The 15,069-nt window shown below is 33.1% G+C and overlaps 1 protein-coding gene across 1 annotated transcript; it reads right to left on the bottom strand.

Annotated features, from left to right (window-relative positions):
* Positions 1-453: 453 nt before the first annotated feature.
* LOTGIDRAFT_224463 (hypothetical protein) lies at positions 454-2,009 on the bottom strand. The gene is made up of 2 exons (XM_009047705.1): positions 1,848-2,009; positions 454-1,466 (listed from the first exon to the last, which is right to left on the bottom strand). Exon 2 carries the CDS (start codon positions 1,458-1,460, stop codon positions 1,212-1,214), a length of 249 nt encoding a protein of 82 aa, XP_009045953.1. The 5' UTR covers positions 1,461-1,466; positions 1,848-2,009; the 3' UTR covers positions 454-1,211.
* Between the last annotated feature and the right edge of the window lie 13,060 nt (positions 2,010-15,069).

The raw sequence follows: 15,069 nt of genomic DNA on the forward strand, positions 1-15,069 counted from the left end.
TAGGAGAATACATTTAAGCTAACGATCAAGGTTTTCTTTATCTCACAAAATAGATTCAGTAACATTTAAAACTCTATTTCATTTCATTTTCTTGCAGATTCTTGGAAGCTGGTAAATCTTTGTGACATAGAGGTGATGCCTATAATCTAAACAGGGTCATTGAAGTGCCTTGAATGATGAATAAAAGTTAGAAAATCATCTTTTCTTTCTGCACTTGGTAAGCATCCTTTTATTTTACGCTTCGTTTTTGTTTTGAAGTGGGGAGTCAGTCTTGTTATAAAGAATACTCTCCTATAGAAGCACTGGCCAAGATCACAAGAAAGGTATTATCAAGTTTTCGATACCAGTATATCACCGAACCTGAACAAGTTTGCTTTAAGCTGATTGTTTGGTATAAAAACAGTTTATTTGGGTAAAATTCAGAATGATGTTATAAAAAAGATGTATAAGCTTGCTTAGATAAATAATTTATTTTATTTTACATTTTATTTTACATCAATAACTTTTCTTCCTGATAAAACACGATAATATTCATTCATTCATTCATTCATTCATTCATTCATTCATTCATTCATTCATTCATTCATTTATTTGTTCATTCATTTATTTGTTCATTAATCATTTTTGTGATCAATTCAGTGAGTAATTAATTTGTTTATTCATTCATTCTTTTCATTCATTCTCTCATTCCTTCATTTATTCATTCATTCATTCTTTCTTTCTTTCATAATTATAAGCATGAATACAAGAACCCAGATTGGGATACTGAGTTTATTATTCCAGTCATGCACAGTGACTCCATGTGTTCAAGACGGGTGACCACTCCATGCTGCATTAACAACACCTTCTTTTGAAGTTCTTCTGTTAATGTTTGTAGCGAGGTACTGGATGTGCAAGAACATCACCTGTCATCATCCAGTCCTAAAATTTTCTGGGTGTCTCAAGCCCATAAAATGTTCACATTAAAAGCTGAATCTCACATTCACAATAGATTAAGAACACTTCTCTGATGCTCCATGAGTTATTCCCCCTTTTTTATGGAGAAATTCCTTGGTTCACAAAATCACAAGCACCTTGTTATTAAATGCATTCTTGAAGTTCCCATTGAATTATCAAGGAACTTAAGGATTGTCCGTTATTTCACATGCTCGAAAATCAAGGATGTTCCTCGAGTTCACATTCAAATTTTCAACTATTCAAAGTCCCATTCGCTAACATGTAGAAAATCTACGGCTATGAAGGTTCATTCGTGTCACTCCAAGATGTTTTAAAGGATTGTCCCCTGTTTTATACGCTGGAAGATCAAGAACATCAGGAAGATCGTCCAGTTCTTGAAGTTCACATTGAATGTCCTCTAACATCTCCTCGTGTTCCTCACAACTTTTGGTCAGTTTGAGTTGTTGTATGTCCTGTTTCAGGGATAAAAACTGTCTGGCTAATTCCTGATCCTGAACTCTCATTTCATGCTGGAAAAGACAACAATATTTTGGATTTAAAAAATGACTTGGAAAGGCTGGTCTAGGGAGCATTAACAGGCAATTTGTGCTTTACATGTGCATGTTTAAGCTGTTAGTGGGTACGGATTATCCGGGAAAGATCAATGCCATGAGGTTTGGCCAAGTACCAGCTGGTAGAGAGTTTTCTCATGTACCTAAGTTGTTATCCTTGTAAAATCATTACCAAGAGGTTTGGCCAAGGAATAGTTGGTAGAAAGGATCCTTGTGAACCCAAGTTGCTATCTTTGTAAAATCATTATCAAGAAGTTTGGCCAAGTATCAGCTGTTAGATCCTTGTGAACGAACCTAATCGGTTGTTTCTTTTTTTTAATAGAAAATTATGATCCCTACCAATTCCTTTCTCAGCCAATCTAAGGCATCGTCTATTCTCTGTTTCCGTTCTGATGTTAACTTGTTGTCAGAACCGTCACGAGACAGGATTGGTTTACTGGCACGGAATAGTTTTGGAGATCTGTCTATGAACTGTGATTTCCACACAGTATAACTCTGACGTCTGGTGCTCAGTTTTAATCTTGTTGTCATCTGAAACCATAGCAACCAAATATTGAGAATTCTGTTCATTTGTCAAAGAAATAAGATAAAAAGATTATGGGTAGAACACAAAGACAGAAATTTAGGGGTGGGGGGATTAAAATGGAAGTACAAAGGGGAACATTTGAAAAATGAATCAGAATTGCTAAGAAAATATGGTGCCCTGACCTGTTTAAGAAGTTGTAAATCTGAATCTTTCAGAAGATCATCATCCTGCTGCTCCGGGTCCTCTCCATCTTTCTTTTCTACGTTATTATTAGTTTCCGTCACACAGTCTGTGATCTCAATTGTCGGCACAACGATTTTATTGCGGCCATTTTCACTTAATTTATCAACATTTTTTCGAGTTATCTTATCTTCTTCACTACTGTTGCCGTCTTTATTATCGTCACTCTCAACTATTATTGATAGAGGTCGCCTCTGTTCTTTTCCTGGCGACGATTCCTCTTTTTTACCTCCCATACTGAAGATCTCTTGTCACTCTTCCAGTGGTTGATTAAAATTTAAAACCATTTTTTTCTGAAAAGAAATATATTATAATGAATTCAAAACAAGACAAATATAAACATAAAATTTAATCCAAACAAAATTCTTGCCTAGTTGTTATTGAAAGCTTCATCATATAATATGCATTGAATTCAAAATAGAAATTAATCTCTACTATTTTTGCCGAGTTGTTATTGAAAGTATCCTATGATATATGAAATAAATTGAAAACAAGATACAATATAAAAATAAAATTTATGATCAGTATATAAATAGAAATGATTAGATGTTATTTTTAAAATCTTACAAACGCTTTTTGATAAATTTATGAGGAAACTCGGACATTTGTGTTTGGTGAAAAAGGATAACAAGATTGTCATTGACAGTTTAAGACTGCTATTGTCTATATTAAGTACAGATTTATTTCGTGTTTGACAAGTTGAAGAAAGGGGGCTTTGATTCATCTTCAGTCGTCTGTTAAGTTTGAAGTATATTTCTGTAACAAAGCTAATATCTGTTTTAAAATACATTGACAATTACAATATAGCTTGTAGGAAAATCAATAAAAAAAATATTCCTATAACTAAAAATCTTGTTCAAAGCATGACACAATCAGAAACTGCAATAGCCACCTTTCTTATATCACGCAAGCTTGTAAATGCAGTGATTTGATTGGATTGTACACTAAAGAATACAGCCAATCAGAACCCTTGACTTTGACTGTAATCTTTTTGGCTGATGGTTGGCAGGCATACTGTTGAAGGCTTTCATTGGCTGTATTTGCTATCGTACAATCTAATCAAATCGCTGCATTCCAAAATACATGAAAGGTGGCTATTGCAGTCAAGGTACGGTGAAATTAGTAATAGTTTGACATTGTAAAGATGGTAGATACCTGGCTTTGAATAATTTGGCTTCCGATTTGAATAATTTGCAATTCATTATGTGTTATGAAGATACGAAATATTGATATATAGCCTGTATTTAAGATTTTATAAGAGATACTCCCTTATAAAAAGCACTGGCCTAGGTCACAAGTAGAGACTGTGGATTTCAGCATTGGAATACATCAATTTGAAAGGAAATTACCTACTTCTGGACTGGTATGATATATCAGCTGACTGTGAGTTATGACAGGAGACTATCTAATTTATCTTAAACATGGTCTTAAATATCTCTATTATTAAATTAATTTGATCTGTCATAACAATATGTAGAAATTGTCATTTTATTTATTAGTTATTTCAACAATGACTAGTAATCTAGATATCACCTTGCCTGGTGTATGTGCCTACTTAGAACAGGTCATGTCATTTCTGGAGACTCTGCCATATATAGATAAGACGTATATAGAAATAGCGAATGAAATTTCTTGTTTGAGATATAATTAAAGGAATTATGCGATTGTTCTAATACTTCTGAAGACTATTTACATATATTCAAGACCCAAATCAACCCCAAAATGTTGAACAAGGGCCTTTAATTAAGATATTCAATTGTCTATAGGGTACGACATGACGTCAGTTTTGACATTTATGACCAATATCTTATAACTCTTGTTTACAGTCATGATTTAGGCATCATTAACTTTTATTGTTTGTTTATTTACTCTATTGTTGTTATTGTTGTGTTTAATGATTTTAATGTGGTCTATTTTTGTTGGTAGAGCTTCGAAAGGGTTTTTATTTTATGAATTTTCACATTGGTTTTGCAGAGTTACTGTCCTTGACTTGAATTATTTTGAGTCTATTTGTATGGTATAATATTAGTGTATAAATTATTCAATGCTGTCAGTTCTGATTTAGTTTTCACAACTTCATTGAAAGTCTCTTAACACATCTCTCTATAGACTCTACTTTTAGTGACAATGATAAAAACTACAGATACAATTGCTGTAATCGCAATACTTGAAGGAGCATACCCATGTATTTAAATACACACTACAGTCACAAAACTTCAAGGAGGATACCCACTTGTACAAATATACTTAAAGGATCAAACTCACTTGTTAAATAGAAATAATCCTAGAAAATTTCCCCCATTGCAAACTGCATGGCTTTAATCCTCTCCAATCAACCAAGTGGAAATTAGCTGGTATATAGAACGTAAAGCTCCCGTATTGCTCAGTTGAATATTCAATGATAAAACCTACATATATTATGGCTGTTATCACAAAACTTAGTGAAACGGGGGCCAGAGTTTTATAAATCTTCCAAATTGTCTTGTATAAATGCTTGTCAAGTCGTCTTCGTTTTCTAAAATCCTTCATAATTGTATATAAAGTCCTTTTTTGGGGGGTATTTATATCCTGATAGCAGACTATATCGTGTATTGACATGTAATATAATGATAACATGCATTAAGATAAGATTATAAGCCTGAAATTTAGCTGTAGTATATGAAATAAGAGATAAAACGATGTATTTAGAAATACGATTGATATGACAGCTTGACAAAAGACTTGTAACTCCACATGGGTGTAGGTACACTTAGTTTTTATTTAACCCCTACATTTTTATTTTATTGTGAAGAAAGAGAGCTTAGTGAGTTAGACACTTGCATTTCCTTGCCTTAGTACATCTATTAAAATGATGGGGGTTGGGCAGCATGTGCCTGTGAGCTCTTAGTGATTCTGTGATCTCAACTCCTGTATTGACAAAATGTCTTTTAAAGCACACTGCATGGTGTTTCCTGCAGTGGCATTTTTAGGAGGTTGACTCCCCAATTTCCAATTTTTATCATTCTACATAGTGAAAGAATCACCTGTGGCCCACCACCCCTAGAAAATTTTTAGCCCCTTCAACTAAAATTTCCTAGAAAAACAAGTGATTGCCTGTTTCTCTCAGCCTAATTTTAACAGACAAGTAGGATGTAAAACTCCACTTCAATTCAGGTTATACTGTAGCCTGGATTAGCTGTGTTATTTCCTTAAAATATATTACAGCACCATGACTAGTGAATTAACTAACTTTATATAGAAGTTTATTTATTTAAGGTGGCAGTGTATGTTAAACACATGTTACATTTGACACTTAAACTTAGTAACATTCTTCTCTTATACTAGTACATTACTTATTACTTACAGAGGGGTAGAGGGGTGGGGAGAGAGAGTTAACTACCCTTCCCTACTTCCTCTCTTTCCTCTCTTCCCCAACCAAAACTCAAAGAATGGCTTCTCTTCTCCTTCCCTACCCTTTATCTTCTCACCCCCTTCCCTCTCTCATACCCTCCTCATCCCTCTCTTACCCTTCTCTTACCCCCATCTTCCCCTCTTCCTCAGCCTTCTCTCTTCTACCCACCTCTTCCCCTACCAAAACTCAGAAGAATGGCATCTTACCTCTACTCTCTAAGACTTCCTTTCACACAATGACAGACATACCTTTCTTTTATTTTAAAATAATCCTCTTCAAATCTTCACAGTTCAAACCTTGATCTCAACAATACAGAGTTAAAGAGTTTAAGAAGGCAAGAATAGTAAAACTGAGATTTAAAGAGTGTTTGAAATCCAGGTCTAATCCGTAACAACAAATAACAAAACAAAGGTGCTCATAGTTAAAACATAATCCACATTTTAAATCAAACAACCTAAATACTTCTTAGACTTCAGACATTTTCCAATATAAGGACGTCTGAACTTGAATTGTTTTGAATTGAGTTCAAGATGACATTGGGCTGCCTCTCGGAATCACTGGCACAGACATTTCTTATTACTTATTTTCGTACCTTGAGGAGGATTCAAACCCACGGCACCTAATTGCCTAGCAGACGACGATCTAGCTCGCTACCAACTGAGCTATTCCACTTTATGAATGGTGGGTTTGGGTTTTCACAATTTGACAATGTCAAACTATTACAAACAGCATCTTATACCTTGACTACAATAGCCACTGTTCTTGTATCAATTTGTCCCTCAAATCCATGAAAGAATTTAGCTCACAATATCTTGTATGATTGCAATACACCAAAAGATTATAGAGAAAATGTAGATCACCAAACCATTTATACAGCACAATATTTTGACTAACACAGCCAAATGATAAAGATTAGAAACGTACCTCACAAACAAGAATTTATGCAAGTTAAATTTAAACCATGAATCACTCATAAAACCTTCCTTTTCAAACAAATTACCTCATTTTAGAATGTATCCCTAGTAATACACATTATAAGTATGAAACCTAGTGGAGTATTGAAGCCATAGTCAACTGTTTCCATTCAACTGTCATCTCAGTGACAATCTTAACATAATGTAGGTGTCTGGTATCCTAGTAGTATAGTGTAGGTGTTAGACTCATCTAGTCAGCAGGAGTTCTGTTTCTACTGTTTTTACCAGTCTAGTTATACTCTATTTCTAACATAATGTAGGTGTCTGGTATCCTAGTAGTATAGTGTAGGTGTTAGACTCATCTAGTCAGCAGGAGTTCTGTTTCTACTGTTTTTACCAGTCTAGTTATACTCTATTTCTAACATAATGTATGTGTCTGGTATCCTAGTAGTATAGTGTAGGTGTTAGACTCATCTAGTCAGCAGGAGTTCTGTATCTATTGTTTTTACCAGTCAAGTTATACCCTATATCTAGAGTATATTCATTGTCTAGTATAGTATAGTGTAGTGTAGGTGTTAGACTCATCTAGTCAGCAGGAGTTCTGTTTCTATTTTTTTTACCAGTCAAACCATTTCACACTTAGTAGCATGGATGGTTAAAGCATTGAAATATTGCCATTTACATGGTTATGTGAAACAAATGGTGGTTGAGGTTTCTAATCCATGTCAGTGTGAAAGACGGGTAAGTCATCTTTCCTCCAATAATCCCAGAAAGATCAATGCCAAGAGGGTTGGGCATTATTCTTGATGCTGGTATTAATATTGATTGATTGTCAGCAATATACTTACATAAGTACTGGCCCTCTCTTTAACAGTTTTTAGAACATCAGTTATTGTGGTACTATCAAATAATCGTGTAGTTGTGATTATACCAGACAATATGTGATAGATTAATTAATTTCATATTATTGTTACCATGGTAACCAATCTTTTATTAAAACAATACTTACTTTTAGTGAAAATAGAAAATAAAGCTTTATTTTGATAGGTAGGAATAGGACTAGATTGGTTCAGTTCAGACACTTGCTTACTAACAGAAAGTTCCAGAGTTCAATCCCAACCTAGGTCAAGATGATACCTTCGGATTTTTCAACCCAGTTTCCCCTGTCAGTGATGCAGGTTGAAGGGGCTGACATAGAAATAGCTTTTAGTCTTTCATATAGGAAAAAATGGCAGCCTAGTGTGCTACAGAGTAGGCTAATGCCGCTGTCCTGGCAATATTTTCCCTCATTGCACACTGCATGACATTGCCTATCTTCATTAGCCCACATGGTGCAGAAGAGTAGGATGTAAAACTCCATTCATTTCATTATTTCCAACCTGTATCACTATGAGAGAGAAACCAGCCAGTAGATTGATTGAGACATTGAGTAATAACTACTTTTATAACCTCCCATTTGATATCAGAGAGTTCTGCTACCTTTGATCTTTTTCACAAACATAACTCTTTTTTTTTTACCTCATTTTTTAAATGTTTAAATGTGGCTTGTCGTGTAATCACTAGTTGTGATGTAGACTATTGAAATCAAAGCCATATCGCTCTGTAGTCTATTAATTTAAATACAGTATTAATCTGATAGATACACTTACATCTGATATGTTGCTTTCATTTTTCTATCACTTTTAAGGTTGAATATTTAGATAACTAAACTCTATTAAAATAGATTTCGGTGTTGATTTAAAACAATTGAAATGTAGTTTATGCATTATGGAATATTTGAATGTCACAAGATATTTTTATCATTAAATTAAGGATGGTAGAGACTGTATCTGTCTTGTCTGCCTTTACCAATCACATATTTTCATCAATTTATGCAAATTTAAAACATTTTATCAATTTTTTGACATGAAGTAGCATGCTTAAGGCAATCTAAATGCACTACTTTTTTTAATAGGAAACTAACTTTTGCGTAAGAATATAAATTGCAATGGTTTTTTTGAAAAGTTTTTTGAATGTTTAAAAGTTGGAAGATCTTATCTTGATCTGAATCTGTATTTGTTGTGTCATTGACGTGCGCCTCAATATGTAAGACAAATTTATTCAAAACATTATTAAAAAAATCAATTCTTATCCAAGGCGTGGTGACACAAATTTGGGCAAAAGAGAGTTGTACATAGACAACTAATTTATAGATATTTTTTAGAAAATTATTTTGGAGGCTTCACGTTCATTCAAATATTTTAGAAAGTATACTAATTATTGCCAAAATTTATGCAAATTTTCATGAACATATCCCCGCTAATAGGCAAACTGAGTCAACAGAATTAGAGGATAATGAGTTGTTTTCATTTGGTGTGACTATATAGAATCAACAATCAGTCAGAATCAGGGGTGTGACTAATAACAGCATCATGAATATAAAATCAACAGACCACCTTCAAGACAGCCATAGAAATTATACAATATTTCTTCTAATGAGTTCACAAGGTAAAGAAGAGGAAAGTTTTAAAGTGTCTTGTCAATTTTAATTGTAAAAAAAAATTCTAATGCAAACTTTTTCAAATATGACACTTGCAGAAATTATACAAGACTTCTTTTAATGAGTTCACAAGGTTTTAGAATTGTGTTATAATTTTTAATTGGACAGTTTGAATTTAGATTTTGGTTTGGAACAATAACAGATATAATTGTATATGGCCAAAGTTTGTAATCTTATTATTTCAATCTGAAAACTCTCATACTTAAATGTAGTGAGGCAGAAATTTTGATAAACCTAATCTGACGTTTTATGATTATTTTCACTAGAGATTTTAAACTTCGGTCATGGCCTGTTGTTGCTTGGAAAAATTATTATTTTTTCACTTGATCAATTGCTTCACAAATTATTCAGTTGCCTTGAAAAGACGAAAACAAATTTGACACATCTGATGAGGCCAAATATAGTGTGACATAAAAGAGCCAAAAAACACTTGACACATCTATTAAAAAGGCCAAAAAAACTTGAAGACCACTAATGTTGTTTAAACTCCTTATCCAAACCTGGCCAGTCATGTAAGAGGCTTATTTCAAAACTATTAAAGGATTTATTGAATAGTTATAGGATTTATAATGGGTCTAATGAACACATGTAAACAAGGGGTCAAACAGGGTGAGCTCTTTTCACCCTCTCTTTTCAACTAATGTATTAATGAATATGTAAACCAATTTATGAACAGATTGTCATGGACCATTTCTATTCATAAGATCATCTCCTTTTGTCCTAATGCAAATATTTATGATTTTAGGCTGTAGTAAGTGGGAACAAAAAACGCTTGAAGTATTTGCGTCCAGGTGATTTGCCAGAGGCTAGGATTGTTTTCTTACAGCATGTCCTGGCTAGTTCAGAAGCGTATTTTCAAGAAAATTTCACAAAAGGTTATAGTTTTATTAACTGTATTCTGCTTTAAGGAAAGGACATTTAGCTCATTAAAGGGCATACAACAGTGGTTCATGTGCCATATTTTGGGCCTTGTTTCATAATCTTTAAAAGAAATTTGATTGGTTAATAAGTTGATTAAAACTAACTTAAAATTGATTTAGTGATTGACCAATCAGATAACTGTTAGCCTAAAATTACTTTAAGTTATGGCTGATATTATTACAGGTAGTAAAGCAAAGGTTTATTACTTTTAAGAGTTTGCAAGACATTTATTTAACTACATGGACTCTCCAAACGCGATGGAAAACTTACTTGCACAGTGGCATTAGATGTTGAAGGTGGAGCTTGTCCTACTGACACAGTAGTTGATAAAGATTTTAGGCGTGAGCTCGAGTTCTTAGGCTAATAGGGTAAACAAAGAAGATAAAAAATAATTACTCTAGTTTGAAAAATGATTGAATACCACCCCTCAAATTGGGTCAAGTTTACGAAGCGACCCTTTCTTGAGTGGTATAATTAATTTTTATAGATTATCCTTAATTAGAATAAGATACAAAAATAATGGACCTAGATATTTTATGAAATATTTAAACCTAGTTCTATTTCAATAGAAAGATTTTTAGTGGAACTAATTGTCATGGCGTTTGTCAAAAATATGTTAATTGTGATTCGGTTCAGAGAGTAGTAATACACTAAATATATAATTGCCTATATCAGAACTAAAAATAAGTTTTTATTGAAACAATTTGAGGTTTAAAGGGACACGTGTGCCCATCTGTTCGACCAATTGTACCATAGTTTGAGATATTGGAATCAGTTACAGTGTTCACAGCTCACCGTCGAAATTTGAGTCTTTAAATCCATGTGTGTCCATGTATTATCTAAATTTGAAAGTTAAAATGACGACTTGTCTTTGCTTGACAACGCCAGATATAGAAATAGAAAGTAGAATTCTAGTTTAAGATATATTTGAAGGAATTATGAGATTTTCATGCAGTTCTTGTACTTCTGAAGGCTATTTACACGTTATCAAGACTAAAATGAACCCCTGAAAATGCTGACTGCTCTCTTTAAGAAACTTGTATACTTGTTACTGATCCATATGATGAGATGTTTTATTCTATATTATAGCAGAAAGTATATCAAGTAGGGCGTTCTTAATAGTTGAATGATTAATTTACAATGGATCTAGGTCATAAAATATCTTAGTAATAAACTTGCAGAACTTGAATTGGGCAATGAATTTAGATGAAAATTGGCATTACACAGCTGTTTCTTATTAGGTTACTCTTATTTTCCTTTTTCAAATCACCAAGGATCTTTCCTGGCCTTAGATTTCCATCCGAGTCTGAGCAACAGGTTTGCATACCCTCTGACCACCATCTGTGACAGGGATAAAATATGTAGGTACCATCTCCATCTTCATCAGGAAGTGTAGAACTATAAGGGCCCTAATTTGCTAAGATATACTTGTGTTTAGTCAGACATGCATGGTGAATTTTCATGAAACAAGACTCCTATTCCTTGCTTTCAATAAACACCTATAGAAATGGCCTGTAGAAATTGTCACAAGTTCCTAATCAATTCAGACAACGCTGTCAAATTTTCATGAAACAAAACTCCTATTATTTCCTAGCCTATAGAAATTTGGTGAAGGGTTTTTAGTACTCTTATGTTATACAAGTCTTATGAAAAGGAAACTAAAACCCTTTATCTAACTAGTCTATCAACATTATAATCTATTACAAACCCACTTTTTATACCTGGTAGTTTGATTAACCATATTGCCCTTTTATTTACCTCTTGGCAGCGAGCCGCAGGAGCTCTATGAGGTGCTCGCTTGCTAACTTGAAGGTCGAGTATTCAATTGAAGGGTATGCACATAAAAAGCTTCTAGTCGTCCAGATGGGACGATTAACTAAGGTCCTGTATGCTACAGGCAGTGCAGTTAAAGATCCCTTGACAGTTGGTAATAGAAAATGAGAAGCCTAATGCTCTGTCCTGCCCAGAATTCAAGAATGTCAACTTGCCACTGTGGCAAAACTTTGCAGCAAACATCTCCTTAAAACTGTTTGGCTTTATCTTTACTGTACATAGTAAGTGAGACTCTTCTAGTTTTACCTTTCATCTAGCCCTTTTCTCTCCTTATTTACTTTTAATTATATAATACTAAAACTCTTCAGAACCTTATTATTACTTGAATATTCTACTAACTCTTTATCCTGTATAGGCTAGAGGGCAGGGGGTTTCTTTTCAAGGTTGTATTTTCTTTAAATTTGATACTGGAAAACCAATATGCTGTTTTATATGGCGTAAGATAATGTGATAATACTTTTCAATATGTTTAATAATAACTTAAAGGCCATGATTCACCTTTTTTTAGGGGTTGATTTGGGTCTTCAATATATGTAAATAGTCTTCAGAACTACTAGAATCGCACAATCACACAAGTATACTTCAAAGCAATTTATCTTTATATTTCACGAGTCATCATTTTAACTTTCAAGCGTGGATAATTCTGGACACACACATAGATTTAAGGGCTCCAATTTCAGTAAGATGTAAAATCTATTACTGATTAACTAAGCTAAAAACATTCCTGATTCTGAGACTAAGGTACGATTGGACAAACAAATGGTGAGCCTGTCTCTTCAAGTTTTTCTTAAACTAAAGTATTTTAACTTCCAATAGGGATTTCTCTATTTCTAAATGTTTTGATATCAGAGATCTTAACTAGAAAAATGTAGACCCTCCACTTCAAATTCCACAATTAAGAAGAAGATACATTTTGAACAAAGAATGTCTTTCCGCTTGGGATCTCAACCACAAAGGTCATAACAGACAAAAAAAAATGTAATCATATCTGCAAATATTTTGCCAATGGTATTTTGAATTTTTAACTTCTTTGTTCAAAGATATCTACTCTGTATATAAATTTAGCTATGTGGACTCTCTGAAGGAGATGACGAATTGACAGATCAACATTATTAGCTATTGTTTATTATACAAGAAGGGATGCCAAGTTGACAAACCCAATCCCAATGTAGCATCAGGTGTTCTGAAAAGCCAGCCGGAATACTTGAGCTCTTTGTGATGATTTGTTTAGGGTGGTTTGAAAATGAATTTGCTATTAAAATTATTTGATATGGTTAACACCCATGTTCTTCGTAATATACAATTAAGTAACGATTTAAAAATTTAATTTCAAGTAAGGGCGTAAAAAACGATGATTTCCTCATTGAATAATGAAAATTAATCAAATAAGTTGGTGTACCCAAATTAAATTTCAGTTTCTAAAAGATTTATTCAAGCATGTATAAAACGTGTGATTTGATAGTTAACTTTTTGTTCATTTTGTAAATGTTGTTGGTGTCAATTTAGTACTTCTTTCAGTAATATTAATAAACAAAATTAGCTATGTGGACTCTATGAAAGGTGCATAGTAGGATGCAGATAATCTTCACAATGTGAAGTTATTACGAACTTTGTACTCATACCTTGACTGCACTAGCCACCATTCTTGTATTACAGATGCAGCGATTTGATTGGATTGTATGCTAGTGAATACAGCTAATCAGAAGCCTTGACAGAACGTCTATGAACACAAAGCGATATCATATCTTGATATAAGAATAGTGGTTATTACAGTCAAGGTCTAAGTAATAAGTTTTTAATAACTTGACATTGTGAAGATTGATGCATATAGACCAATTATCCAGTACATAAGACCAATTATCCAGTACATAAAAGGCAATATCGACGAACATCGATCTCTTTCCGTGTATTTATTTAGAATATGATATTCTTTAATCTGGTACGTGATGGTGCGATGTTGACAGTTTCCATACCAACCAAAATAAACAAACAAACAACATCAAAAACATGTCAACAATACACATGACAAATCTGTTAAAAATCTTTTAGAAATGTATTGATCAGAGTACCTTTGTTCTCTGAAATTTAGCTTGTTCAAAAAATATACATAGTTTGTTCTTCGTTTATAATTTATAAAGCCATTACATTGGCTATATTTGAATTTGTTAATTTTGTAAATCTCTCCATGGACATTCTCACTCTCAAATCTATGGCCTCTACTTCTGACCTCGACCAGTGCTTATAGGAGAGTATCTTCTTGTACAGTGTTTCTATATGAGAGTATCTTCTATAACACCTAATACTTGTGGCCTAGGCCAGTGCTTGTATAGGGAAGTATTGTAGCATACAATGACAATGTACACAAAAGATGCTAATGATTCAGTGTAAAATGTAAATAAATAAATGAATTTTATCCAGATTATAGTAAACTATTTGAATAATGTAACAATATATTACAAGATTGATTACAGTCTATTGTTTAGTTAATACGGATCATGTAATAAGTTATCAGATTATAGGATTTTAGGATTACACCTTTATCCCTGGGATTATCTCACATTGATTCTTAAAGATCCTGCTTGACTTTTCTTGTTGTTTTGATCTCTTCGCTCACGGAGAGTTCACATAGTCAGTAATGTTTATTTTGGTTTGAAAACTTCTTTATAATCTCTTTAATTGTTAATATAATTAAAACAGTAATTTTTCTAATCTTAAAGAATTTCTTTAGCCTAACTGACCTTTTCTGACTTTTCTTTAGTTTTTGTGTAAAAATTTCTGGATTTTGGCAACAAAAAGTTTTGTTCTTTGACTGTTGAGTTCATTAGTAAAATATATTTGTCTAGTTGTCAATACTTTAAAGTGATAGATTCATCTAATTATTGAACTCAATGTTGGGTACCAGGTACCTCTTTAATTATATTAAGAGTCTGTCTGCTATTTTAAGGGATATGTTCGTCAAAGTTTTTTATTTAAATTGTGATAGGAGCTAAGTTATTATCCATGTAAGATATGGATATTATTTCTTCTTTTTGTGGATAATTGAGAAACTAAAGCGTCATTATTAAGAAGTGGAACCAAGGGTTAGACATCGTAGGCAGGATCATCAACTCTTAGACTTGAGTGGCTCTCACACCATATCAATCACAAGTTGTGTATGATTGGAATAAGAATAGAAGTCATAAGATTCGAACACAACT

This window comes from Lottia gigantea, assembly GCF_000327385.1.
Source record: "Lottia gigantea unplaced genomic scaffold LOTGIsca_115, whole genome shotgun sequence".
In the NCBI taxonomy this organism is placed as follows: Eukaryota; Metazoa; Mollusca; class Gastropoda; family Lottiidae; genus Lottia; species Lottia gigantea.